A 27,934-nucleotide genomic window follows, 5' to 3' on the forward strand; every position below is an offset into this window, starting at 1 on the left:
GCCAGCCGTCTGGTTAGCAGGAAAGTGTCTTAGCCACTATGCTACCAGAGCTCCCCTATGAGTTGTAAATGACTCGACGGCAGCTTGTTTGGTTTATGTTCTTAAAGTAACTTTTCTTTCTTTCTTTTTTTTTTTTTTTTTAACTTTTTATTGTGATTTGGATGGAAATTTACAGAGCAAATTGCTGAACACTTCATATTCATTTTGTTTCATAATGTTGACTACAATTCTTACAGTGTAACAGGTCTCTTCTCACTTCCTTTGTGGTTACCTTTTACCGATGTTTTTCTTCCCTGTGCATTCCTACCTTCTGAGCTTTCTCTCTGTGTTAATATTACACTTCTAATCTCCAAAGATAATTGTTCTAAGGTGTGCAACTCCCTGGTTTAGTTGTTCACCTTGTAGGCCTGCCTGTTGTTTGACTGAAAGTTAAGCCACAGGAGTAGGTCCAATTCCAGGCCTAAAGAGTTTCACCAGTCACTCTCAGACCAGTGAGTCTGGTCTTTTTAAATTATTTTGAATTTCCTTCTACATTTTTCTCCCACTCTTTCCAGGATCTCTAATTTTGATCCCTTTCCCAGTGGTAGCTGAGCACTGTCTAGTTTTTCTGGTCTCAGGGTTGTGTAGGCTGAGGTTCTTGTGGTCTCCTAGTCCCTTGGACTAATTGTTTCCATGTGTCTTTGATTTTCTTCTTTGCCCTAAACAAGGAGAGACTGATAATTGCATCTTATATGGCTGCTCACGAGCTTTTAAGACCCTAGTCACTACTCATCATTGTAAGATGTAGAACAAAGTTTTTGTGTACTGTGTTATGCCATTTGAGGTTGATGTCCCCAGCAACCGTGGTCCTGAGCCTGGGGGCTCAGTGATTCACTCCCTCAAGGTGTTTGGCTGTGGCTAAGAAGTTATCATAACTTTGTACCCTGTTAATAACTCTATTATATATTTGGACATTTTATAGCACATGTGCAGAAATACCGTGTGCCAAACCTGTGTGGTCCTGTTGTTGTTATGTGCCGTCGAGTCGGACCTGACTCATAGCAATCCCTCCTTGGGTTTCCGAGGCAGTATCGTTACAGAAGTAGATTGCCCATCCTTCCTTCTGAGGAGTGGCTGGTGGGTTTGAACCGCCAGCCTTCTGGTTAGCAGTCAAGTGCTTTAGGCACTGTGCTACCAGAGCTCCTTATATGGTCTTAGAAATGTTCTCATTCACCTACCTGAGCATCTTGCCTGTCTACATCTGTACCTGTATCATGGATAATGCAGTATTGTGTATGTAATTTAGTTATTTACCTTTGTTGTCTGTACCTCTTGTGCACCTCTCTGTGCCTTCCTTTTCCTTAGTGATATTGTCTTGGTTAACCGTTTTTTTTGTATATTGTCTTCCCCTTCATCCAAATCAATATATATCTCTTACCTAGCTAGCAAATTTTTCTTCTCCTCCCCTCCTCTCCCATCCCTGGTAACTAATAAAGGCAGTTTCCTTCCCTATGTAAACCTTTCCTTGACTTTTTATAATAGTGGACTCATACAGTTTTTTCCTTCTATGATTGACTTATTTCCCTCAGCATAATGTCCTCCAAGTTCATCCATATTTTAAGGCATTAATGGGCACTTAAGTTGTCCATATCTTTGCTGTTGTGAATAGTGCTGCAGGGAACATGGGTGTGCATATATATATTCTTGTCCTGGCTCTCACTTCTCTGGGATATATATTTAATAGTGGGATTGCTGATCATATGGTATTTCTGTTTCCAACTTTTTAAGGAATCACCATACCATTTCCACAGTGGTTGTACCATTTTACATTACCACCAGCAGTATATGAAAGTCCCAATCTCTTCACACACACACCAGCAATTACTGTTTTATGACTTATTGAACTTTGCTATTATTGCTGGGGTGAGATGATACCTCATAGTTTTGATTTGTATCTTTCTGATACTGCCTCAGAAACCCAAGGAGGGGTTGGTATGAGTTGTATTGGACTTGATGGCAGTGAGTTGGGTTTGTTTTCTGTAATGGCTAACGATCTCAAGCATTTCTTTCTTCGTTGGCAGCCTGAATATTTTCTTTGGTAAAGTGTCTGTTCAAGTCCTCTGTTCTTTTTTTAATTGGATTATTTGTCTTTTTGATGTTGAGATGTTGAAGTTTTCTATAAATTTTAGAAATAGGTCCCCTGTCAGATTTGTTGTTGCCAATTTTTTTAACCCAGTCTGTAGTTTCTCTTTTTACTCTTTTGGAGAAGTCTTTTAATGCACATAAGAATTTAATTCTTAGAAGGTCCTAGTCATTTCATTTATCTTCTGCTGTTTGTGTGATTTTGGTTTTGTTTGATTGTTTGGCCCTGTTTTTTCTTTAATCATTAAAGTTTGAGGTTTTACATTTAGGTCTTTGATTGATCTTGAGTTAGTTTTTGTGTATAGTATGAGCCCTTGTTTCATTTTTCTGCAAAAGGATATCCACTTTTGACAGCACCATTTGTTAAAGAAACTATCTCTTCACCATTTGATGGGTTTCAGTTCTTTGTCAAAGATCAGCTGCCCATAGTAGATGGACTTATTTCTGGATTCTCAGTTCTGTTCTAGTGGTCTATTTGTCTTGCGTCATACCAGTACTTGGCTGTTTTGACTACTGTATTAGATGTTTAGATCAGGAAATGTGAGACCTCCTGCTTTGTTCTTCAGTAATGCTTTGCTCATCCAAGGTCTCTTTCCTTTCCATATATAATTAGTGGTTGGTTTTCCCTTGTCCTTGAAGAATGCTAGTGGTATCTGGATCAGGAGTACATTGAATCTGTATATAGATTGCTTTGGATAGTATTGACATTTTCACAATGTTCAGTCTTTCTGTTCATGAGCATGATACGTTCTCCCATTTACGTAGGTCTCTTATAATTTCTTGTAGTAGTATTTTGTAGTTTTCTTTATATAGGTCTTTTATGTCCCTGGTAAGATTTATTCATAAGTGTTTTATCTTTCTGGTAGTTACTGTAAATGGTAGTGCTTTTCTTATTTCCTTTTCAGAAATCTCTTTTTTGATATCCATGAATCCAGCTGGTTTTTGTATATTGATCTTGTATTCTGCCACTTTGCTGAATCTTTTGATTTCAGTAGTTTTCTTTCTAAGTCTCTTGGTTTGTCTATGTATAGGATCATATCACCTGTAAATAGAGATAGTTTTACTTCTTTGCCAATTTATATGCCTTTTATTTATCTTTCTTGACTTATTGCCTGAGCTCTGGTGGCATAGTGCCTAAGGCATTTGACTGCTAACCAGAAGGCTGGTGATTCAAACCCACCAGCCATTCCTCGGAAGGAAGATGATGGGGCAATCTACTTTCGTAGTGATACTGCCTCGGCAACCCAAGGAGGGGTTGCTATGAGTTGAAATTGACTCGACGCCAGTTGAGTTTGTTTTTTTGATTTTTTAGGACTTACAATGCAGCCACTCCTCGGAAGGAAGGTTGGGCAATCTACTTCCATAGTGATACTGCCTCGGCAACCCAAGGAGAGGTCACTATGAGTTGGGGCCAACTCGATGGCGCATAACAACAACAATGCAGTGATGAATAAAATAGGCAATAGAGGGTATTCTTGTCTGGTTCCCATTCACAAGGGGAACGCTTTTAGTCTCTGTTGAGAATAATGTTGACTCTCAGTTTTGTGTATATGCTCTTTATGTTGAGGAGTTTCCCTTCTATTCCTATTTTGCAGAGAGTTTTTATCAGGAATGGGTGTTAGATTTAATTAAATGCCTTTTCTGCATCAATTGATATGACCATATGGTTCTTTTCCTTTTTGTTTATGTGATGGATTACATTGATTATTTTCCTTATGGTGAACAATCCTTATATACGTGATATGAATCCCCTTGATTCTAGTGTATGATTTTTTTGATACAGTGTTGGATTCTTTTGGATAGGATTTTGTTAAAGATTTTTGCATCTGTATTCATGAGGGATATTGCTCTGTAATTTTCCCTTCTAGTGGTGTTTTGCCTGGTTTTGGTACCAGGGTTACGCTTGCTTCACAACATGAATTTGGAAGGATTCCTTCCTTTTCTGAATGTCCTGGAATAGTTTGGGCAGGATTAGTATCAGCTCTTCTCTGAATGTTTGGTGGATTCCTGCAGTAAAGCTGTTTGGGCCGGGACTTTTTTGTTATTGTTGGGAGTTTTTTTATAACGTATTCAGCTTCTTTTGTTACTGGTTTGTTCAAACTTTCTACCTTAGTCTATGTTAGTTTAGATAGGTGGTGTGTTTCTGGACATTTGTCCATTTCTTCTGGATTTTCAGATTTGTTGGAGTACAGTTGTTCACTGTCTGTGTATCATGTTACTTTGCCCATTTCATTTCTTACTTGTGTTATTTGTATCTTCTCTTTTTCTTAATTAAATTTGCCAGTCAATTTTGTTAACTTCTTGAAGAACTAGCTTCTGGCCTTATTGATTCTTTTCTGTTGTTCTTCTGCTTCATTGTTCTTCTGCTCTGATCTTTATTATTTCCTTTCTTTTGGAGACTGTAGGCTTCTTTTGTTGCTCTTTTTCTAATTGTTGTGTTGATTTTGGTTCTTCTTTTTTGCTTTTTTTTTTTTTTTTTTTTTTTTTTTTTTTTTTTTTTTTCTTTTTTTTTTTTTTTTTTTTTTTTTTTTTTTCTTTCATTTTATTGCTAAAAATTGACCTGTGAATACTGCTTTTGTTGCATCCCAAGGGTTTTGGTATGTTATGTTCTCATTCTCATTTGTTTCTAAGAATTTTTTTATATTACCTTTTATTTTTTCTGTTACCTAGTAGTTTTGAGCAGGGTGTTACTCAGTTTCTATGCATTTGACTTTTTTTACATACTGATCTTCTATTACTGATTTCTAATTTTATAGTGTTATGACCCAAGCACATGTTTATAGTATTTCTGTTTTTTCAAGTTTGTTGAGGCCTGTGTTGTGGTCTAACATTCTGGAGAATGGTCCATGTATACAGGAAAAGAATGTGTATTGTGTTTTTGTTGGGTAGCATATTCTGTATATACATATCAGGTGAAGTTGGTTGATTGTGTTGTTGAGATCTTCTGTATCTTTGTTGAGTTTCTTTGTAGTTGTTCTGTCCTTCATCAAAAGTGGCATGTTAAAGTTTCCAACTACATTACTGAATTGAAAGAAGCAATAGAAAATTATACAGTATACAGTATATACTGTATAATTATACTATACTATGTATAGTATACTGTATATAGTATATAGAAAATGATATAGTATATATTGTATACTGTATAATTTTCTATTGCTCCTTTAAATTCAGTAATGTTTGCTTTATGTTTTTTGAACTCTTCAATTGGGTGCATAGATATGTATTGTGGTTATGTCCTCTTGGTGGATTGACCCTTTTATCATTATATGATGTCCTTCCTTGCCCCTTAAGGTGTTTTTTGCCTTGAAGTCTATTTTGTCAGAAAGCAATGCTGCTACTTAGTTGTTTGTTTGTTTGTTTACTATGTATGTTGCCATTAACTGGCTTTTTTCCCCCCCATCCCTTTATCTTTGTATCTAAGGTTGAGTCCCTTACAGGCAGCATATAGATGTTCTTGTTTTTTATTCATTTTGCCACTCTGTTTCTTCACTGGTGCATTTCATCCATTCACATTTAGTGTAATTAATGATAGGTATAAATTTACTGTTTTTTTTTTTTTTTTACTGTGATGTTGATAATTTCTTTGTACCAGATATTTTTCTGTACAGAGTTCATTTTGTTACCACGTTTTCTTTCCATTTTCTTCATCCTTGTGATTTTTTTTCTTTATTTTGGTTAGAAGGTTTATTAATTTTATTTGTGCTTACTCTGTAATAAATTTCTTCTTCCTAAGTTTGGAACAGTATTGAAATTGTTCTAACTTCCTCTCCATTAAGAAGTTCTATAATTACACCATTCTCTTTTTGCTTTACAGTTGTTATCATTTACAGATTGATACCTCTGGTTCTCTATTTTCCATTTTGTGAGCTTATTTTAGTTTTGTAAATTCTTTTTCTGGGTTGGTTTCTGAGTGGTGTTGTCATGTATCTTAATCATAAGATTGTTGTCTTTTGTTGTTGGTTTTCTGTCCAAAGGGCTTCCTTTAGCATTTTTTGTAAGATTGGTCTGGTTTTCACAAATTCCTTACTTTCTGTTTGTCTGGGAATGTCCTAATTTCACCATTGTATTTGAGGGACAGTTTTGCTGGATGCAAGATTCTTGGTTGACAATTGTTTTCTCTCAGTTTTTATATATGTCACCCCATTGCCTTCTTGCATGATTTCTGTAGAGAAATCAGAGCTTAGTCTTAATGGCTAGCATTTGTAGATGTTGTTGTTGTTGTTGTTATTTGCCATCAAGTCAGCCCCGACTCATAGCGACCCCTCCTTGGGTTTCCGAGCAGTATCACTACGGAAGTAGGATTGCCCAACCTTCCTTCCGAGGAGTGGCTGGTGGGTTTGAACTGCCAGCCTTCTGGTTAGCAGTCAAGTGCCTTAGGCATTATGCTACCAGAGCTCCTCATGTGTAGGTAACATTCCTTTTTTCATGGGTTGCTCTCAAGAGTCTTTCTCTGTCTTTGGTTTTAGAAAGTTTTATTATTATTTGTCTTGGTGACTGTCTGTTCTCTTGGGAGCTTTCCTATGTGGGGTTTGTTGAGCTTCTTGGGTCGATATCTTTTCATCTTTCATGCTATTGGGGAAGTTTACTGCTAGCAAGTCTTCAATAATTTCCTTTGGGTTTTTTTCCCCCCTCTTGTTCTAAAATTCCAGTCACACATAGGTTGTTTCTCTTGATATCATTCCACCTAATGCTTAGGTTTTATACATTTTTCTTCATTCTTTTTTTCTAATTTTTCCTCATACAAGCTTGTGTCAAGAACTTTGTCTTCTAGCTGGCTAATGTGTTCTTTGGCCAATTTGATTCTACTCCTTTGTCCTTCCATTGTGTTATTACCATAATTTTAGTGTTAATCTTCTCAATTTTTAATTGCTGTTTTTGTGTGATTTGTAATCGTCTTTTTTTTTTTTTTGGCCATTTTGTCCTTGTATTGTTTTTCTGAATTCTTCAAGGGTATTGTCTGTCTTTTCTTTGCTTTCTTTTATGGTTTCCTTGAGCTCTTGTAAAGTCGTATGTATGTATATGCATGTATATAAAAACAAAAACCAAACTCACTGCCGTTGAGTCGAATCTGACTCATAGCAACCCATCCTTGGGTTTCTGAGGCATATCTCTACAGAAGTAGGTTGCCCAGTCTTCCTTCGGAGGAGTGGCTAAAGGGTTTGAACCGCTAGCCTTCTGATTAGCAGTCAAATGCCTTAGGTACTATGCCTAAGAACCTTCTAAATTCTTTGTCAGGTAGTTCTATTACCTGTTCTTCCTTGTGGAGGTTTCCTAGTTCTTTATATTGGTCACGTGCTTCCACTATCTTGTCCTGTTTCTTAGTTTGCGTTGAAGTTGTCTGCTTCTGAGATTTATTGAAGTTGTTTTCATTTGTTGATTATGTTTTGGTTTGTTTCACCCTGGTTTTTTGTTTTGATATGTCTGAACTGGTAGGGCAACTGTGTTTCTTTGGTTGTTAGCTTGACAGCACTGGGACACTCCCTAGTTGTCTCTGGGTTGGTGGAATAACTCATGGGAATGTGAGCACAGGTTCATTGTACAGTGGAGCTGCAAGTGGCAGGAACAGGTGTTGTCTACCATCTGTTGTTGATCCAGTGGTGCAGGAGCAGGTAATGGTTCTCACACATTAAGTGAGGTGGTACATATGGCTGATTAGTGGAAAGTTAATGTCTTCCTCCCATTGGATGGGTAAGGGAAAGAAAAGAAAAACATCAAGGAGGAGATGAGAAAAGAAAAAAGAAAAAAACAACGAAAACCAAACTCAACTGCCATCAAATCAGTTCCAACTCATAGTGACCCCCATTGGGTTTCCAAGGCAGTAAATCTTTACAGAAGTAGATTGCCTCATCTTCCTTCCACAGATTGGCTGGTGGCTTTGAACCACCAGCCTTCTGGTTAGCAGCAACATGCCTTAGGCACTGCGCCACCAGATCTCCTTTTAAAAAAAGGAGGAGTAAAAATAAAAGGAGAAGAGGAGGGAAAGGGAGAAACAAATAAATAAAAAGGCAGAAAAACTGGAAAAAACAAAAGGGGAAAAACAAGAAAGTAAAGGAAGGGGGACTTCTGTAATTATGGACAGCTGGCAGCTCTGGAACTAGGTGATGGTGGCACCTCTGAGACAGGAGACTGCAGGTGTGTTCTCTTGTGTTCAGTGTGAGAAAGATCAGTCAGTGACACATTCACTGGGAGGGTGAATGGCTCTTTTTGCTTGGGACATATTGCTGCTGGTGGCTGGGCTGTTGAGGAACTGGCCGAGGAATTAGGTTAGTGGTGGTAGGAAGAAGATTCACAGGAAGGTATGTTTGTTGGAGTAGAGAATGTAGCTCTCCAGTTGCTATTCACTGGTATGGGTCTGTGGCTTTCTGGGTGCACACATCCATTTATCCAGCTCCTACCTAGACCCCGTCGAATGAAAGGCTGCTCTGGGTCTGGTTCCTCCAGTGCCCAAGCTTCTCATGCCTTTTTTCCTCATGTGATCCCTCAGCCCAAATTATTACTTGTGGTGAGTTTGATTCCCTTTCTATGGCTCCCTCTTTGCTCTCTGCCACATGTGCCACTGAAAATTTGTACCTTTCCCTGCACTTTCCTCTCCTAGTTCCAGTGCATATTCTGCTCACCTTTAATTTCTACAGATCTGACTACACTGTGTCTTTATCTCTGTGAATTCCGTGACATTTGTTTCTCATCATCTGCAGATGATGCCTCTGCCTTAAAATAGCCATGCTTCAACAAGTCGTGGCTTCTTCTCTTTCCCTGTTCCCTGTCTTCGCTGTCTCCTTTTCTAGTCAGCACTCAGTCTAGTTCTTTATTGTCTTATTTGATACTCAGAATTCCAATATCACTATTTGTATCTGTTTCACTTGGATTTTTCTGCAAATTGTAGAGGGATTGAGTGGAGTATATTAGCAAGATATCATCTTGTCTTTGCCTCTCTTTTCTTTCTGTCTTATTTTCCCATTTACCAAAAGAAATTTAAAATACGCATCCCTATTAATGTTAGCAGAGCTCTGGTACCATAGTGCCTAAGGCATCTGACTGCTAACCAGAAAGTTGGTGGTTCAAACCCACCAGCCACTCGCACAAGCAAGGCTGGCCAGTCTATGTCTGTAAAGATTTACTGCTTCGGAAACCCAATGGGGGTTGCTGTAAGTTGGAATCAACTCAAACAGCAGTGGGTTTGGTTTTTGCTTTATTAGTGTTAGTAGTTTTGCTAGAGATGAATGATATCATCTAAACTTTTTTTGTTGTTGTCTGTTCAGTTGGGCCTTATTTACTGTACCTAAGTAAGGTAGAGGTGAAAAATATATTTTAATATCCGCTCCCTCCCTTTTTATTGATGTTATCATGATATCTTTTCACATGCTGTTAATAATTCTCTATAATATATTTATCCACATAACTAAATATCTGTAGTTGGAGGGTTATAGAAGAGGTGGTTATCTGTTTTCATGGAATAATCCATATTGATTTTATCTCCCTTATTCCATGATAGGATTAAGAGTCTTGTTTTATTATAGTTGGTCTTATTTTCACTGAAGAAAGTTTACTTTAAGATAAACTATGCAGACATGTGATTAGATATTAAAACTTTGTTTAATGATCACTGGGTTAAATTCCAAATGAAATTGGAACATTAATTTCATTATATCACGATTATATCTTGAACCCTCTAAATTTGTCTTTGTTTTTTGAACAGATTTTAAACTGCTAGAAAATACTGTGTAAATTCACACTGATACCTTGGACCACCTAAATATCTGAATAATCACATAGGTTTTGGGTCTGATTACAAAGTTACCACTTACAAAGCTAAATATCAGGAATACCAATCTCTCCTTCCTTCCATCATTTTTTCTCAACCACTGTTCCACCATATGTTGGAATTTTTCAACCTTTTGTAATTTCTGTATTGTTTCCATCTTTGCTTTAAAACCAAATCCTATTATTTTGACTTACATATTATATTAATCCTTATTGTGGTCAATTATAGTACAGTAATTGAGAAAGAATAGTGAAGAAAAAAAATGACAGTATTAAAGCAAGCGTTAATAAGCTTGAAAATGTTCTATGTAAATGCTTGATATGTACAAAATTTATGCCTTATACACATACATAGGAGGCCTGGTTAATGTGCCTTGAATTTTCTTAAGGAAGTCATTGCTGATTGACAGTGATTTTTCAAATCTTTTTTATTTTCATTTCCCTGTGCCCTTCTTATGTATGCATTCCTGTCTGCCCAGCTTTCCCTCTATGTGAATGCTGCCCCTCTGATGTCTCATGGCTCATTGATCTAAAGGGTGCATCTCCCTGGAGTGGATGTTCTGCATGTAGGTCTTTCTGCTGTTGGGCTGAGAGCCAATCCATGGAAGTGAGTCCATTTCTAGACCTAAAAGGTAACCCAGGGCCATGGTCTCAGGAGTTCGACCAGTCTCTATTTGACCAGCAAGTCTGGTCTTTTTTGTGTTTTTGAATTTTGTTCCATATTTTTCCCTCCCACTTTATCCAGGATCTCTAATTTTGATCCCTTTCTGAGTGGTTGGCATCAGTAGCCAGGCACCATCTAGTCCTTCTGGTCTCGGGGTTGTGAGGGCTGAGGTCCTTGTAATCCATCATATCTTTGGAAAAATTGTTTCCAAATGACTTTGATTTTCTTCACTCTTCTTGCTCCAGACAAGAGGAGACCAGTAGTTGCATCTTACATGGCCACTCGCAGACTTTTAAGACTCTAGTCACTACTCACTGAAGTAAGATGTAGAACAAGATTTTTATGTACTGTGTTTTGCCAGTTGAGCATGATATCCCCTGAAACTATGGTCTCGAGCCTGCAGGCCTGGTGATTCTCTCAAGGTATTTGGTTTTGTCTGAGAAACTACTTCAATCCTGTCTTCTGTTGCTTCTGTAATGTATGTAGATAATTGTGTAGCACAAGTGCATATGTAAGATTACCTGCAGCCATATCTGTCCTTGGTCTTGGGTATATTCCTGTTTGCCTACCCAGATCTGATCTTATTGCATTTATCCATAGCCTAGTGTTTTCTAAGCCACTGAGCTTTCTTCAAAGGAAATCTCATATAGAATTGCAGTATTAAAGTAAGAGATGCTATTTGCAAAGGCAGGGGTGAAAGTGGGATTGGATGTGTCTCTGGTAACCTACAATATTAGCTCAGCCTATCGATTCCTTTTTGCTCCTTCTTTTCCCCTTTATAACTTCTGGACACAATCTCCTTTCCTCTAAGAGTCTCTGTAATAGTTTAAAAGTCCCAGATATGATTGTGAACTTTTTCTCAGTAATGAGCCATCTTAGACATTAAATATTTGGTGAGTTTCTGCATCTCTTACACCCACACACACACACATACATTTTAAATTCCCAAATAAGTCCATGTATAAATGAGTGACTAGGAGAATTGGCAAACATTGGCTTCTTTTGAGTTTTTTGTTTTGTTTTGTTGTTTGATGTATATAGGACTTATTTATTTAAATTTGAAACCAAAAAGCTATGTAATGTTTATTTGCCTGAGCACTGGTGATGTAGTACTTGGGACCTACACTGTCTCTAATGATATAGGGTGTGTAGTGTGTCACATAGGGAAAAAAAGACTAGCATGTGTGGTCTGGAATATAGCCATTCGGAAAAGTACAGCATTTGGCATATAGAGGGTGCTCATAGTAAGCGTTCAGTAAATTCTCTTGTCTAAATGACTGTCCTTTCCTTCTTTCACTCCAAATATCATGTACTTTAGTTTCAGAACTTCAGTCATATGTTATATGTTAAGGGATAAGCAGCTTCTGCCCTAATAGTTTATAAATAATTTGTAGGGCTTGCAAAATAAGTGACATCATTTCTTCAGGTGTCATTCTGCTATATTTCTTTATTTTTTCTAAGAGTTGTATGACTTTAGTACTTATATTTAGGCCATTGAGCCTTTTTGAGTTAATTTGCATATATGCTGTGAGATGTGGGTCCACTTTTATTCTTTTGCACATGGAGATGCAGTTGTTCCAGTACCATGTGTTTAAGGACTGTTTTTTTTTTCTACCCCCCCCCCATTGAAGGGACTTGGCACCATTGTGAAAACTCGGTTGGCCATAGATGTATGGATGTATTTCAGGACTCTCAGTGTCATTCCGTTGGTCTGTATGTCCATCCTTATGCCAGTGCCACATTTTTATTATTGTTGCTTTATAGTGTGTTTTAGTACATTTTGAAATTGAGAAGTATGTACCCTCCTGCTTTGTTCTTTTTCATGATTGTTCTGTCATTTGAGGCCCTTACAATTCCAAGTAAATTTGAAGGTCACCTTTTCCATTTCTACAGAGAAGGTTGTTGGAATTTTGAAAGGGAGGGGGTTAAGTCTGTAGGTTCCCTTGGGTAATACTAACATTTTAACAATAGTAAGTCTTCTAGTCAGTGATCATGTAATGTGTTTCCGTTTATTTAGGTCTTCTTTAATTTCTTTCAGCAGTGTTTTACAATTTTCAGTGTAAAAGTCTTTCATGTACGTATCTGGTTAAATTTATTCCGAGGTATTTTATTCCTTCAGGTGCTATTATAAATGGAATTGTTCTCTTAATTTTCTTAGATTGTTCTTTGCTGGTGGTAAGGATGTGTTTATCTTTTTAAAAACAAAATAATCTTTCCCCTCAATGGGCTGTCTTACTTCCTTATCTTAGAAAATTTTACATTTAAGACATTTTGCCTTGGAGAAGAAAACTTATTACTAAGTCTTAAAAACAAAAACACCTTAAATACCCATTAGTGTATATCCAGTGAAATGTTCAGTGAATGTTATCTGATGTATGTTTGAAAATTTCTACATATACTATGTCTTCTCCCCGCCTTTTGTAGATTGCCAGTGCCTGTTAGCATTTTGAAGGTTTTGAGAAGCTTTGCAGTAAAACAATCTAAATTTGTTTAACCCAGTTGAACATTCTCTCCCGTTTTCAGTATAATGTCTCAACATATTGCTAAACTAACATTCCTTGGATTTAATTTAAAAAATATGAAACCATTGAGAACATTATACTTTCTTTTCTAGGTGAAAAATGTTGTTTCCAATGTAACTAATTCTTATTTATTCATAAGTACCTACTCAGGATTTAAGATGGAGTTCAAATAAGATCTTGCCATGTTTAAAAATTAGTGTAACATAAAACTAATGAAAAATCATACTTTCTTAACCTTAAATTGTGTGTTTTTTTTCTTTTACACAAATTAAGTTGGGAAGGATATGAATAAATTCTTATTTAGGAATCCCCTTTTGCGTTGTTTTGTAGATTGAGGATTCTTTATACAAATGTTAACTTAGAATTTTTAACTTAGTAATGTATTTATTTCTAGGAGAAAAGATGACTAGTTATTATTTAAGTTTGAATTTAATAACTTTGACAGTGAAAGTAAACAAATGAACTCCAGACCCTGATGGCTGATACATCAGTCAACGTCCTGAGTAGAGTAGATTGCCAGTTGACATGGATTGTTTTAAGATCTCTAGTTTGTGTTATTAAAAATATAGGCAACTTAGTGGACATACTACATTTTATTTACACACTTAGTAAAATTTTAATATTTTTGTATAGTTGATTCATTCAGATACATCTTATAGGGTATACATGTAAGTGTATCACATAGAAGAGAGAGTTTTTTGAACCTTGGAATTATTCAGACCTGGATTTGAATGCTGACTGCCACACTGACAGGGTTACTTTGAATGAATTATTTAATAGTTATTCATTAGTATTTACTAAGTAGTAAGTATATGCTGTGGGAGCTCTGGTAGCATAGTGCCTAAGGCACTTGACTCCTAACCAGAAGGCTGGCGGTTCAAACCCACCAGCCACTCCTCGGAAGGAAGATGGGGCAATCTACTTCCCTAGTGATACTGCCTCGGAAACCCAAGGCGGGGTGGCTATGAGTTAGGTCCGACTTGATGGCACATAACAACAACAACAAGTATATGCTGTACATGAGGGTAGAGGTAGTGAAAAGAGGAAGAAGATATGTGTCTTTAAAGAATTCAGAAGCAGGTAACAGTCCAGCCTCCCTGAATCTGTTATCTTGTTGGCAAAATGGAGGTAAGGGAACATAAAATGCCTAAGATGGCACTTAAAGTAACTATATTTGCTGCCATCTAGTTGATTCCAACTCATAGCAACCCTAATAGGACACAGTAGAACTACCCCATAGGGTTTCCTAGGCTGTAATTACTGCCACATCCTTCTCCCTCAGAGCAGCTGGTAGATTCAAACTACTGGCCTTTCATTTAGCAGGCGACTGTTTAACCACTGTGCCACCAGGACCCCTTAAAGGAGTAATAGATGCTTAGTATGAGTTAGGTCATGAATTGTCTTTCATACTGTTTAATCATAGGATTCTATGAGAGATCAAATATTTGGCTCTAACACGTTACATTGTATGTAACATCATCTTAATACATACCTTAAAAATCTAATTTATTACAGTTAATAGTGTCAGAATTAAATGACAGTACTATTTTGCTGTCCAGTACATATTATTTTGTAGTCTAATGAGATAATTTTATTAGCTCACATCACAAAAGATAGGTATACAAGAAGAGAGAGAGATTACATATTCCCTTATTTGGGAACCACATGCTTTTAAGAGATTTAAGTTCCCTGATGTGATTCATTCATTCAGTCATTTGTTCATTCCAGTATTTATTGAGCTCTCCCACTAAATTCAGGAATTGTTCTGGCACTTAACAAGCTTCCAGAATTTGAAGGCTCTGTGTCATTTCCTTGTGGTTCTGCTTATGGTTTCTGCTCTTGATGAGTTTTTGACTAAGCACAACAATCTGTCTGACTCCACAAAAATTACTTGTGTTGGGCTGATGAAAACACTTGCTGTTAGTTTAATGGCAAGCAGAACCACCATCCACAGCATGGGCTGTAAACCTTTTCTGTAAAGGCCAGATAATAATTATTTTGGGCTTTGTGGGCCATACAGTCTCTGTTGCAACTACTCACCACTGGCATTGTAGTGTGGAAGCAGTCATAGATAGTACCTACAATAATTAGTGTGGCTGTGTTCCAATAAAACTTACTTATTTATATTGTTGATCCTTGGGCATTATCTACAAATTTGCTTATAATTGTTATATAACAGTTGCCAGGCATTGAGATGGATGGCCCTTTTTAGTAGGGATTGTATATTTAAGGGTTTTGTTCTGTTCTCTTTTTTATCCTGGTTTACTTTTTGAAAAACTAAATATGTGACTAGTAGAAAACTAATAAGAAAAATTTAAGGTGATATATATGCCCCTGATCCTGTTAAGAATTTGAAGAGCATCTTTTAAAGGCTAATTAATTACTCTCAAAACTTTTTCAGCTACCTCAAGTCAAATTCTATAAATGTGAATTTCATATAATATGTTCAAGGTCTTCTATAGTTGGATTTTTACAATGTTACATAATAGAAATTTTATCTTTTAAATAAATTATATGCAAATAACTAAACATGTAATATATGTAAATAACTAAATATTTATATCCCATCAGCACTAATGAGCAAAATCAGTTTTTGGCCCTGGAAAATGATTTTTTTTTTTTTTTTTCCTGATTGTAAAATTTCTCATGTTAAAACTATGTTTAAAATTCTGTTAACTTGCTTTCTGTAGACACCAGAGAAGAAACAATCGGAATCATCCAGGGGAAGAAAGAGAAAAGCAGAAAATCAGAATGAAAGTAGTCAGGGTAAGTGAAACAGGATCTTCCTTCAGAATCCAGTAGGCATTTATAATTGACTGTTCTGAATTTTAATCAATTAGTATTTTAATTGTAAAATATGTAATTTTGTGTTTTGTGAACTCTATAACTGTTATGTAATTTCTGCATTAATAGTAAGGGACATTCAGTTTAAGATTTCAGATTGGATTTAAGATTGGATTTCTGATATATGCGTAAGAAGTGATGATAATTCTGTGAAATTGGAATCTTTTTGTATCACATGTGCTTCTGTGGTTATTGTTTTTAGGCTTTTTGACATTTCATTTTTTTTATTTGGGTCCTAGAAAGACAAGTATGTTCAAATTTGGTAAGGATTACGATAACACCTTCCTTATATATGTGAATTATTGTATTGAACAAAAACTTTAGATCTCACTTTAAAACAAGAACCCAAGGCTAATTACTCTCAAATTTTTTCAACTACCTCAAGTCAAATTCTATAAATGTGAATTTCATATAATACCCATCCTTTTTATTTTAAAAAGGCTATATAAAAATGATTAAGGGAGATTCTAATTAAAACATCATCTTGCTTTTTCCACATCCTTTCTTGTATACCTGTCTTTTGTGATGTGAGCGAATAAAATTATTTTGTTAGACTACAAAATAGTATGTACTGGACAGCAAAATAGTACTGTCATTTAATTTGGACACTAATAATTGTAATAAATTAGACTTTTAAGGTATGTATTAAGATGATGTTATATATAATGTAACGTGTGTTGGAGCCAGTTTTTAGCCATAAGGTCTAGGGCCATGAACCTTTGGCTCACTGATTTATAGATGTCATTGGAGTCAAGGAATATATTTGCAGCAACTGTTATTGTTGTTACGTGCTGTCAAGTCGGAACCAACTCATAGCGACCCCTCCTTGAGTTTCCAAGGCAGTATCACTATGGAAGTAGATTGCCCCATCTTCCTTCTGAGGAGTGGCTGGTGGGTTTGAACCACCAGCCTCTGGTTAGCAGTCAAGTGCCTTAGGCAGTATACTACGTTTTTGAAAAAAGGGGGTTAAGTCACTGTAGGGCATTTTCTGTGAGTATGTGGTACTTTGTATCTCAGTGTGTGTTGAGCTTCTTTTTGGTCTTACTCTAGTTCCCCTATGTTGTGGTTAGTGGACTTGAAGCTTTATTTAGTGCAAGATATTTGAAGCAATGCTTGCAATGCAGATACAAAGATCTTACTTTAAAGCAAGCTTCCAAATAAGGAGAGGCTTCTGGAATGGTTTAGCCTAATAATGGGGACTTTTTAAAATTGATGTTTCTATTAAAATTGATCATTGAATTTCTGGACTCTTAATATTCTTTTGATTCCCATCATTACCCAACTGAATAACCTCTGTGTTTTAAGAAACCACTTTTTTCTCTGTCTTCTGGTCTGTGATCCACAGAATTGTCTGATTGTCTCAGTGTTTTAGGATGGCTGCCAGTTGTAATTGGATTTACTAGTTTCAGCTTTCTCACTCATATTTGCTTTAGAGAAAGGCTGGCTTTTTGTGTTTTATTTCCTGGAGAACAAGGAAGCTTCTTTTTTTCGAGTCTAGGGCAAGTCTCTCCTGTCATCTTATTGGCCAGTATTGGTTCATGTGTCTATTACAAAGCCAATTATGCCTAATAGAGGTGTTATTATCCTTATAAAAATTAGGCTCATCCCTGGAATAGAAGATGAAAAAAAGTTCTCCTTTGGAATTGGGCTTTGTAGAAAAGGGGAGAACCTAAATAAAATAAATTTTCAGATAAGGAGGATAAGGGGATTGAGAAGAGAAGCTGTAGGAGTCTGCTTCCCACTTACATAGACTGTATAGAAGAACAAAATCTGGACCTAGTTAGGGAAGAATAATTAGAGAAATAGCTTCTTATTAGGCAACCAAAAATGACTCTGCCCTCACTGAAAAATAGCATCTCTTCAGAATCTACAGGAAAGTAGTTAAAGGCAGAAGGGTGTTCCTTTAGTGTAAAACCATTATAGTCCTCTCTGACCTGTAAATAAATCAGTACAAAACTATTGTTCAGAATTTTAGATAGCATTTATAGTCCTGAGTACTTACTAAGTTTCTTTAAATCTCCCTGCTGTTACAAGAAGGAATTTAAAGTCATTAAACTTTAAGTATATTGTTTGTTCATTTCAGTAATTTTTGTGTACAGCAGACCAGCACCTGGCACATAGTAACCACTCAAGAAATATTTGTTGAATAAAATAAATGAATGCGTGACTTTAAGTCAGTATTGAATTAGCATATGAATATGTTTATATTATGCTGGTTTTGACTGCATAATACAGTTAGCTTCTCTATATAATAAGTCATTAAAGAACTCATATATTCTATAGAGTTGGTTCCAACTAAGGATGGATGGAGCCCTCCCAAATAAAACTTCTTAGCAATCTCTTAATTGAATATTTATAAAATTGATAATGAGTACATTTCATTAAAAACAAAACTTTTAATAAAAGAACTGTGATTTATTAATGGCCTGGTTCACTTTATCACTGTGTTTATATAAGAGCAATATTTAAAATCTAGTTTATTAAAAAACATTCTTTTAATTTGGAAAAGGTTTTCAAAAAGTCAAAACCCATTTTACAAAGTAGCATTCTTTTGAAAGTATATTGTTGTCAGTTTGACACAGAGATTGTGGTTTGTGTTAGCCAAAGCTTTATTATTATTTACAGATACAAATTAATCAGTTGCAGTTGCTACTTGTCTTTTTAAATCATTTATCTTATGAATTTAATAGCATTAAGCAATGTGAATAATGTACTTTTAAAGCATGAGATCTCTTTATCTTATTTATTTATTTGATTCTCCAATAATTGGGAGTTTTTTTTTAAACTGATATGTTTCTACTGAAGTATTATTTGATATTTAGATTTCTGAAATTGCTTTTTGACCCTTTGAGGATGCCTAATACTCTTTTGATTCCCATCACTACCCAATTAAAGTATCACATGCCTTTTTATTACATAGATAATTTTCACATGTGTTAGGAAAATTGGCACATTCTTTTTCTGATGTAGTATGTGATTATCATGAATGATTTAAAAAATATAAATTTTTGTTTTACTTTTTAGGAAAAAGTATTGGGGGACGTGGCCACAAAATTAGCGACTATTTTGAAGTAAGTTCATTGAGGAATATGTCCAGTTCCTAATGCAATGGAATTTTGTGTGGGCTAAAACTAATCTCTTTGCAGCACAAGGTCAACTTGGAATTACAGCAGAACTTTAACACTAAGTGCTATCTTGTCTTCCTAGGCATGTTAAAATTTACTTTTATATTGACATGGTACATCATAGTTTTTAAAGTATTTTCTCATCTATACCCTCTCCTCACTTACTGACATAGTTAGGTTCCTAAGATCAGATCATTATGTGAAAATTGGTATTAAGTGAACATGGAATAGGACGACTACATCAGACCACAAAATGGAAGATGACTACATACCTGCCAAATTACATTATTAAATAACAGCCAAATTATATCATTACATAACTACCAAATCACTGTGAATCATGGCCCAGCCAAGTTAACCATCACAGCCAGCGTTACTCTTGGCTCATACCTCAGTGTTCATTACTGCTAGATATACATCATCAATGTAAGAAATAAACAGATTTTTTACTAGTACTGTAAAGGTGAATGTCAGATAACTATATAATTGAAAAGTGAGGAGAGAGTATACTTTCTTATAAAAACCCATGAGAGAAGAAAGTAGATACTGTTGTTGTTATGTGCCATTGAGTCAGACCTGACTCATAGCAACCCCTTTTTGAGTTTCCAAGGCAGTATCACTACAGAAGTAGATTGACCAGCCTTCCTTCTGAGAAGTGGCTGGTGGGTTTGAACTGCCAGCCTTCTGGTTAGCAGTCAAGTGCCTTAGGCACTATGCTACCATAGCAGTCCTGTTTTACAAATGGGTAAATAAGGATCAGCGATGTAAAGTGTCCTATCTAACGGCAAATTCTAAATGGAAGAGCAAAGAATGGAACTTAAATTCTTGCTAGCTCCTAGTTTAGAGTTCTTTGTACTGTCACTGAAGGCTTTATCGTAACCACAGCACCATTTTAGCCCTGTGAATGGATATTAAATGTCAGAGAGATGAATCTAGGGGTCTCTGAATAAAGAGTGGTAAGTTTAGATTCTTACCTAATCTGGAATGTTAATTCATTTCTAATTAGAAACACTTTGATCTGCCAATTTTACTTTACAAAGAATTAATATGGTTATAATAAACAGTGGGAGCTCTGACGGCACATAACAACAACAACATTAATAAACAGTAAACATGATCTACTCAATTTTAAAGTATATATTTACTTGAGAGTAAGAACGGAATTGGCTGTTTAGGGGAAGGACTAAGGTGGTGTTTTTCCCTCTTCTGTTGTTTTTCTTTCTTGGGTTTACAGAATTAAGTTAAAATTATTGCTGACCACACAATACTTAATGCTCTTCATGTGAAGTCAGTATCAGTTACTCAAGTTTAATGTCATTAAGAACCTTGGTCAAAAGTAGAATCACTTCAAATAAACAAATATCTCTTGAATGCCTACTATTTGCCAGGCATTATGCTAGGTACTAGAGACATAATAAGTGAGATAAAGTCCATAAGTTATTTGGACACACTTGGAGGTCCCTATCTCATCTTTTCCTGCCATAATTAAGTAAATAATTAAACAGAAATGACTAAGCAGACAGTAAACTACCCTGAAAGGAAAGCAATAACGACAAATTATTTTCCCCTCCCATCCTTGGTACAGGAGCTCTGGTGGCATAGTGCCTAAGGCATCTGACTGCTAACTAGAAGGCTGGCGGTTCAGATCCACCAGCCATTCCTTGGAAGGAAGGTTAAGCAATCTGCTTCTGTAGTGATACCACCTCGGACACCCAAAGAGGGGTCCCTATGAGTCAGATCTGACTTTGTGACAGTGAGTTGGGTTTTTTTTTTTTTTTTTTAATCCTTGGTACAGAAACATGAGAAAGGTAGCTATTAAACAGGTTAAATGACTTCTGTTCATATGTAGCTAAGTCATATCCCACTGCCCTTGAGTTGATTCTGACTCATAGCAACCCAAGGCTATAAATCTTTACAGAAGCACATTGCCTCATCTTTCTCTTGCTTGACCTTTTGATTAGAAGCCAAATGCCTCAGCCACTGCGCCACTAGAGCTCCCTTAAGTCATATACTTAGTAAGAAATAATTGATTTTGTTACATTTTGTGCTGTTAAAGGGAAGGGACTTGGTCTATATCATTCTTTTTTATTGTGCTGTGAACATTAGGATATTAACAGATCTTAAGAATGATGCTTCTGTTTTAAATTGATGATGTTCACTAACTTCTTTGTGTAAACATTTTTTAAAGTTTCAGATTAGGGATCATATTGGCTCAACATTTATAGAGGAACTGTGCTAAGATTTGGGATGGAGAGAATTATCAGAATGTTAGAGAAATAAGAGTCTTTACAAGATGGAGTCTTGTTGTGTCACTGCTATCAGTATACGCTCATTAGTCTTAGGACTTAGCTGTAACTGACCTTAGCTTTGCTTTTTCTGGACCCAGTCAAGTAATGACTGGGTTTAGTTTAAGATGTGTTTAAATTAATTAGTAATGCCATGTCTAAAACAACAGTCTAAACATGCCTTAATAAATAATAGTGTTTCCTTTTTATTTTTCTTAGTACCAAGGTGGGAATGGCTCAAGTCCAGTAAGAGGTATACCTCCTGCAATCCGTTCTCCTCAGAATTCACATTCACATTCCACTCCTTCCTCCTCTGTAAGTTTTTACCTTTCAAGTTTTTCATGCTCAGTCTATGTCCTAAAGATTATGCATATTGATTAGCTTTTGTAATTTTTTGTTTTTGAGAACTTTCTATATAAATTATATGTTTTTCTTTAAGAAAAAGCATCCTGTGAGGTCATTTGTATCCTTTTTAAAGATCATCTGAACTTATTCTTTATTCTAAAAGAGCTTCTTAAAGTTAAACATCTCCTGAGTTAATTATATCCAGGAAGTTGTTTTGTAAAAGAATGCTGTTGAGCCCATGGGACTAAAATGAATGTTCTGTGTCAGTCCCTGTTCAGTTATTGATTTCTAATATCTAACTTTTTATTCAATTAAATTTCTTATCCACTAGAATGATAGCATAATTTCTTTTTAGGAATCCTTAAGAAAACGGTAGGCAGACATCACTCAAGAAGGAGCTCGGAACTCAAACTCAGCTTATAACTTTTTGGTTTATTTCTAACATTTTCAGATAAAGTTATTTTATACTGATGGTTTTGCATATTAGGGTGGTTGGTTTTTTTGTTTGGTAGGTTGGGTTTTTTTACTTCTTATGTGGAAGTTCACTCTAACCAGAGAAACAGTACTACTACTTAGTAATTTCAAGATGAAATAAAGACTTGAAAGGACTCAGGAGTACTACTTATTTATTCAAATAATCTGTTTTTATTTTCCTGTGTCCCCTGTTACTTCTCATCTATAAAACCAATTGCTATTAAGTCCGTTTCCGACTCCTGGTGACCCATGTTTGTATTATAGAACTGTGCTCCAATAGGGTTTCAGTGACTGATTTTCATAAATAGATCACCAGGCCTTTCTTCTGAGGTACCTCAGTGTTAGCAGCTCAGCACATTAACTATTTACACCACCCAGGGATTTCAATCCTTGTCTGTAGACATACTTAAACATGTCTTACTCATTTTATACCTTGGAGCACATCACTAGTAAGGTATTGGACTCATCAATAACTTTATTAAAGGAAGAATTACAGTGACAGTGTAGATACAGTTTTGTTATGTGATTTTACTAAATGTGTTTTTAAACTAGTAGCTAGATAAACCATGACATTCATCAATATATTGATATTATAATACAACTGAACATGCATTTTTACCCCTGGTACTAAAAACTCTATGTAGAGATTTTCTTCATTTTACCATTTGAAACACCTTAGTCTGTTTTTAAATGTTTGTTTTAAAGTTATTACTTTGGCTTTATTTTGTGTAAATAATTTGAAGGGTTTAAGATTTATTTTTTTGGCATTGAGACTGTAAGCTCCTTTTGAGAGTAGTGACTATATCTTTCTATCTCTCACTAGTCTTTATGTAGGAAGTACTCAACGACTGCTTGTTGAATAGTGATTAATAATTAAAAAGTCCCTTATGTTTCAAGTCAGATATTATCCTTATAAAAACTCTTCAGAAATATAAAGCAGTGATTGCAAAGTAAAAAGCTACTTTTTTGCCTTCTAATGTAAACATTTTGTTACATTTTTTTTTAGGTTCGACCGAATAGCCCTTCTCCTATTGCATTAGCTTTTGGGGACCACCCTGTTGTACAACCAAAGCAGTTATCCTTTAAAATTACTCAGGTAAATGGCAGTTAAATCTTTCTGTGACTTTTAAGGAACTGACGGCCAACTTCTTACAAACAAATGTTTGCTGTTTGTTTCATACAAACTCATAAAATAAAATTACAAACCAAGAAACCTAACTAACTAAACAACAACGTAAGTGCAGTTCTTTCACTCAGTTAGCAGCAGCTTATGAAAGTTTTCAAAATTTAAACATCAACTAGAATTGATGGATAGCCCAAGGCAGCAGTTACATTGAATTTTAATAAGAAGCATATCAATATTCTAAAAAGTTAAATAATTAACTTCTCAAATGTTTCTTTGTAAGTTTATAATATGTATAGTGCTGCATACTTTTTAAGTTTTAAAGTGATTAAAGCTTAAAACTGCACTAAGACTTTTTGGAATATCCTTTACAGAGACACACAGACTCTATAGTTTTTATTTATTTAATTTATTTTGCTTTTTTTAAAGTCAGAATAGAATCTAATTATATGTGTGCAATAATATATATAATAGAAGTAATAAAATAGTTTTCTTTCCTTTAGACTGATCTCACAATGCTGAAATTAGCAGCATTAGAAAGTAATAAAAACCAGGACCTAGAAAAGAAAGAAGGTCGTATTGATGATTTGCTCAGGGTAAGTAAAATAATTGAAGAAATTTTTTGCAACAGTACAACTTTTAATTTTCTAGATGGAAAGTCCTTAGCACTGTGAAAAAATGCTATAGATGGAAAAAAATCAGTTTTTTTTTCCTGGTAGTATGATTAAAATATAACTTTAAAGTGAAAATTACTTTATTAGCTCTTTTAATTTGAATTAACAAACAGTTGAAGAAATAGAAGGAAGTATATAAAATGTATTTTTATATGATCAGTTACCGTAGGACATAGCCATTTCATGTTCAATTTAAAGTTAATTGATTTTGTTAAACATGTAATTGACACCAGATAACTATACAGAATGAAGTAACTGCTATGGCATTATGAGATTTTTGGAAACTTTTAACACATTCATAAGTATATTTATAATGTAAGTAAGTAAGGTATAAAGCAGTGGTTCTTGGCCATTGCTGTTCATTCGAATCACCAGATGGAAAGAGTGGGACACTTTAAAGAAATACTACCTGAGCCCCACTTGGGAGGGTTCTGATTAAATTGCTCTGGTATAGGGGTTGAGCACTGGTAATTTTAAAAGCTCCCTAGATGATTCCAATTTAAGCCAGTTTTGAGAACCATTATATAGAAACAAAATTAAATCAACACCTGCCAACCCACTGGACCATCCAGTATGCCTTACATACCATTTACTCTCTCATATCCTTTTACCATTAACCACTATCCTGAATTTATATTTATCATGCCTTTGTATTTCTTTATGGTTTCTTTGTATATATACATTTTCCTAAACAATATATTATTTCCGTTTGTTTTGTAATTTTAATTAAAACTTTATTTAAACATGCTTGTTTTCACTGACCATTAAGGGTAGGAGAGTCATCCACATTAATGAATATAACATTAACAGTTTGTTCGTTTCACTGCTATATAATAAAGTATTATGAGAATATACTGTGTTTATCTTTTCTGCTTTTGGTGCAGTTTGGTTTCCAGTGTTTGCTAGTACAGGCAGTTCTGCTAGTAATTTTCTTAGACATGTCTCCTAGGGTAAATGTCAGAAGTTTTCTGAGATGCACGCTTAGGAGAGGCATAGCCAAAATATGGACATGCACATCTTTCACTTTTCTTTGTAATGCCGGTTTTTCCTTGGTGATTGGGTCACTTAACAGTCACACCAGTGAAAAAGACTCCTATTGTTCATTATCCTTGCTATAACACTTGGAATAATCAGATTTAAAAAATTTAAAGTTTTATACTGTGCTCTTTCCATTTAAGTTGTTGATCTCACTGGAATATTTTTTTAGGTATGGTGTAAAGTAAAGGTTCTATTTTAATTTCTTTTTTATATAGATAACCAGTCATCTACCTCCATTTAATTAAAAGCCCATTCTTATACTGCCACTTCCATCACACAATATAGTTTCCAAATACAAGTGGATCTATTTCTGGGTTCTTTACGACATTCCATTGTTTTATTTGTGTAACCCCACACTGGTACCACAGCATCTTTCTACTACTTAAAAATTGTCTTTGGCTGTTAGTAATAGACAACATAAACAATTCTTTAAATGGTATAGAGGTTTATTTTCTGAACAAAAAAAAGTCAGACAGCACAGTTTTAATGGATACATGGTGTTACATGAGACTCAGTTTTTCTGCTCCCTTATCTTTAGTGCATAGCTTCCATCGTGAAGGTCACGTCAAAATCCAAAATATCTGTTAGAGTCAAACTTATGATATCTGTGTTCTAAGCAGAAAAGAGAGAAGAAGAAGACAGAAAGGGCACCAGCCTTGCATGTAGCCTTCTTGCATATTCCTTTGAACACCTTCTGCTTATAGCTTATTTACCAACCGTTGCTATAAGGGAAGTTGGGAAGTGTGGTCTTTTAGCACACTTCAACTCAGAATAAAATGTTGGGGTTTTATTATTAAGGAAAAGGGGGGAAAATAGATACGGATGCCCATCAATACTGTGTTGTTGTTGTTATGTGCCGTCGAGTCAAACCCAACTCAAAGCGACCCCTCCTTGGGTTTCCGAGCAGTACTAGCTTTATATTAAATTTTGATATGTGGTTGATCAAATACCGTCTCCCTTTTTTTTGCCTGCTTTTGGCCCTTGGCAGTCTTAGAGAAATTTCAGAGTAAGTTTTTTCAAGTTATACCCACAGAATTTGTTGGAGTTTTAATTTTACCTAATCTGTAGGAAACCCAAGGAGGGGTTGCTATGGGTCGGGTCTGACTCAGTGGCACATAACAACAACAAATCTGTAGATTAGTTTTGGGAGAGTGGACATCTTTAATGATTTTTTTTGTCTGTGAACATAGAAAAGCTCTTTCAATCTGTCTCTCTCTCTCTCTCTCCTCTCTCTCTATTCTTTAACATCCCTCATTAAACATCATCATTTTCTCCATGTATGTTTTACACATCTTTTATTATTTTAGATAACTTTCTTAAATGCAAATATACATATAATCCTGTTTTAAAAATATAATTTTCTACTGTTTGTTTCCAGAGAGTAGAAAGCCTTTGTATAATAATCTTGTATCCAGATAACTTGCTAAACTCCTCTTCCCTCTTTTTTTTTTTTTATTGTGGTAAAATATATATAACAAAAAAAAATTGCTATTTTAACCATTTGTAAGTGTACATTACAGTGAAATTAATTACAGTTCACCATGTTGGGTTGTAACCATCTGCACTATTGCCAAACGTTTTTCATCACTTCAAACAGAAATTCAACACCACTTTAGTACTCCTGTGTTCCCTTTTGTCTGCCCCTGGTAACAATTGCTAAACTTTTATGTCTATGTATTTTCCTTTTCTATATATTTCATATAAGTAAGATTATACATAAGTATTTGTCCTTTCGTGTCTAACTTACTTCATTTAAAGTGGTGGCTAATCTTTTTAATTTTTCATTTTCTGTAGATTCCTATGGGTTTTCTATGTGAATAATGGTATCTACAAATAAAGACTATTTTTTTCTTTCTTAAGCCTTATAACTTTCCTTTTTAGTCTTTCTTTTCTTTATCGGATCTTTAGTACAGTGTTAAGTAGATAAGATATTAGACATTCTGGAATTATTCCTAATTTTAAAAAGAAATGTTTCTGTGTGTCTTATTAAGATATTTGTAGTAGGTTTTGGTTTTAAAAACAAAAAAAATGTTGTACAGTGGATTCTGATTCATTGTGCCCCATATGTGTCACAGAGTAGAACTTGCTACATGGATTTTTCTGTGGTTGTGACCTTTTAGAAGTAGATCACCAGACCTTTCTTCTAAGGTGTCTCTGGGTAGATGCCGTTTACTAGGAGGTATCAGTTTGTTTTTCTGAGACATTTTAGTGAGAGTCTGTTGATGCAAAATTCTTTTTATGTTCTTCTGAAAATGTCTTTATTTTATCCTCTTCATTGAAAAGCAGTTTTGCTGGGTATAAATTTTAGCTTGTCAGTTATTTTCTCCCAGAACTTTGCAGATACTGTGTCACTGTCTTTTGACTTTTCATAGTTCTGATGATTCATTGTACCATGATTAGCATAAATCAGTGGTTCTCAGAGTGTGATTGCTAGACCAGAAGCATCAGCATTACCAGGTTACTCGTTAGAAGTGGAAGTTTTCGGGTCCCACCCCAGACTTACTTGGTTGAGCCCCAGTAGTCTGTGTTATAACAGGCCTTCAGGTGACTCTCTTGTCACTATAATAAACTAATCAGACTCCTGAGATTACGCAGAGGCCGTTTTCTTGAGCATGTGGCTGCTTACAGAGTGAACAAATTCAGTAGTCTATTGCCAAGGAAGGAACTCTGGTAGTGTAGTGCCTCAGGCATTTGACTACTAACTAGAAGGTTGGTAGTTCAAACCCTCCAGCCATTCCTCGGAAGGACGGTTGGGCAATCTAGTTCCATAGTGATACTACCTTGGAAACCCAAGAGGGGTCGCTGTGAGTTGGAGCCGACTCAACAGCAGTGAGGATTGCCTAGGAAGAGTGGTGGGTTAGTTATTGGATAGATAGCTGCAGTGTCATATATACAGATTAAATGGAAAAAAAAATTATTGGTTACAAAAGATGGCAGAGAACTCATACTTAGTCT

At 35.4% G+C, this 27,934-nt stretch overlaps 1 protein-coding gene across 1 annotated transcript in view; it reads left to right on the forward strand.

Moving 5' to 3' along the window:
• Positions 1 to 27,934, forward strand: part of TLK1 (tousled like kinase 1) — a 181,004-nt gene that overhangs the window by 105,943 nt on the left and 47,127 nt on the right. The window contains 5 exon segments of the mRNA XM_007944095.2: positions 15,762 to 15,837; positions 18,940 to 18,986; positions 21,545 to 21,640; positions 23,151 to 23,240; positions 23,771 to 23,863. Of these exon segments, the coding sequence (XP_007942286.1) occupies positions 15,762 to 15,837; positions 18,940 to 18,986; positions 21,545 to 21,640; positions 23,151 to 23,240; positions 23,771 to 23,863 (402 nt within the window).

The sequence above is a fragment of the Orycteropus afer genome, unplaced genomic scaffold (assembly GCF_000298275.1).
Source record: "Orycteropus afer afer isolate SDZICR_OR568_19922 unplaced genomic scaffold, OryAfe1.0 scaffold00001, whole genome shotgun sequence".
Lineage (NCBI taxonomy): Eukaryota > Metazoa > Chordata > Mammalia > Tubulidentata > Orycteropodidae > Orycteropus > Orycteropus afer.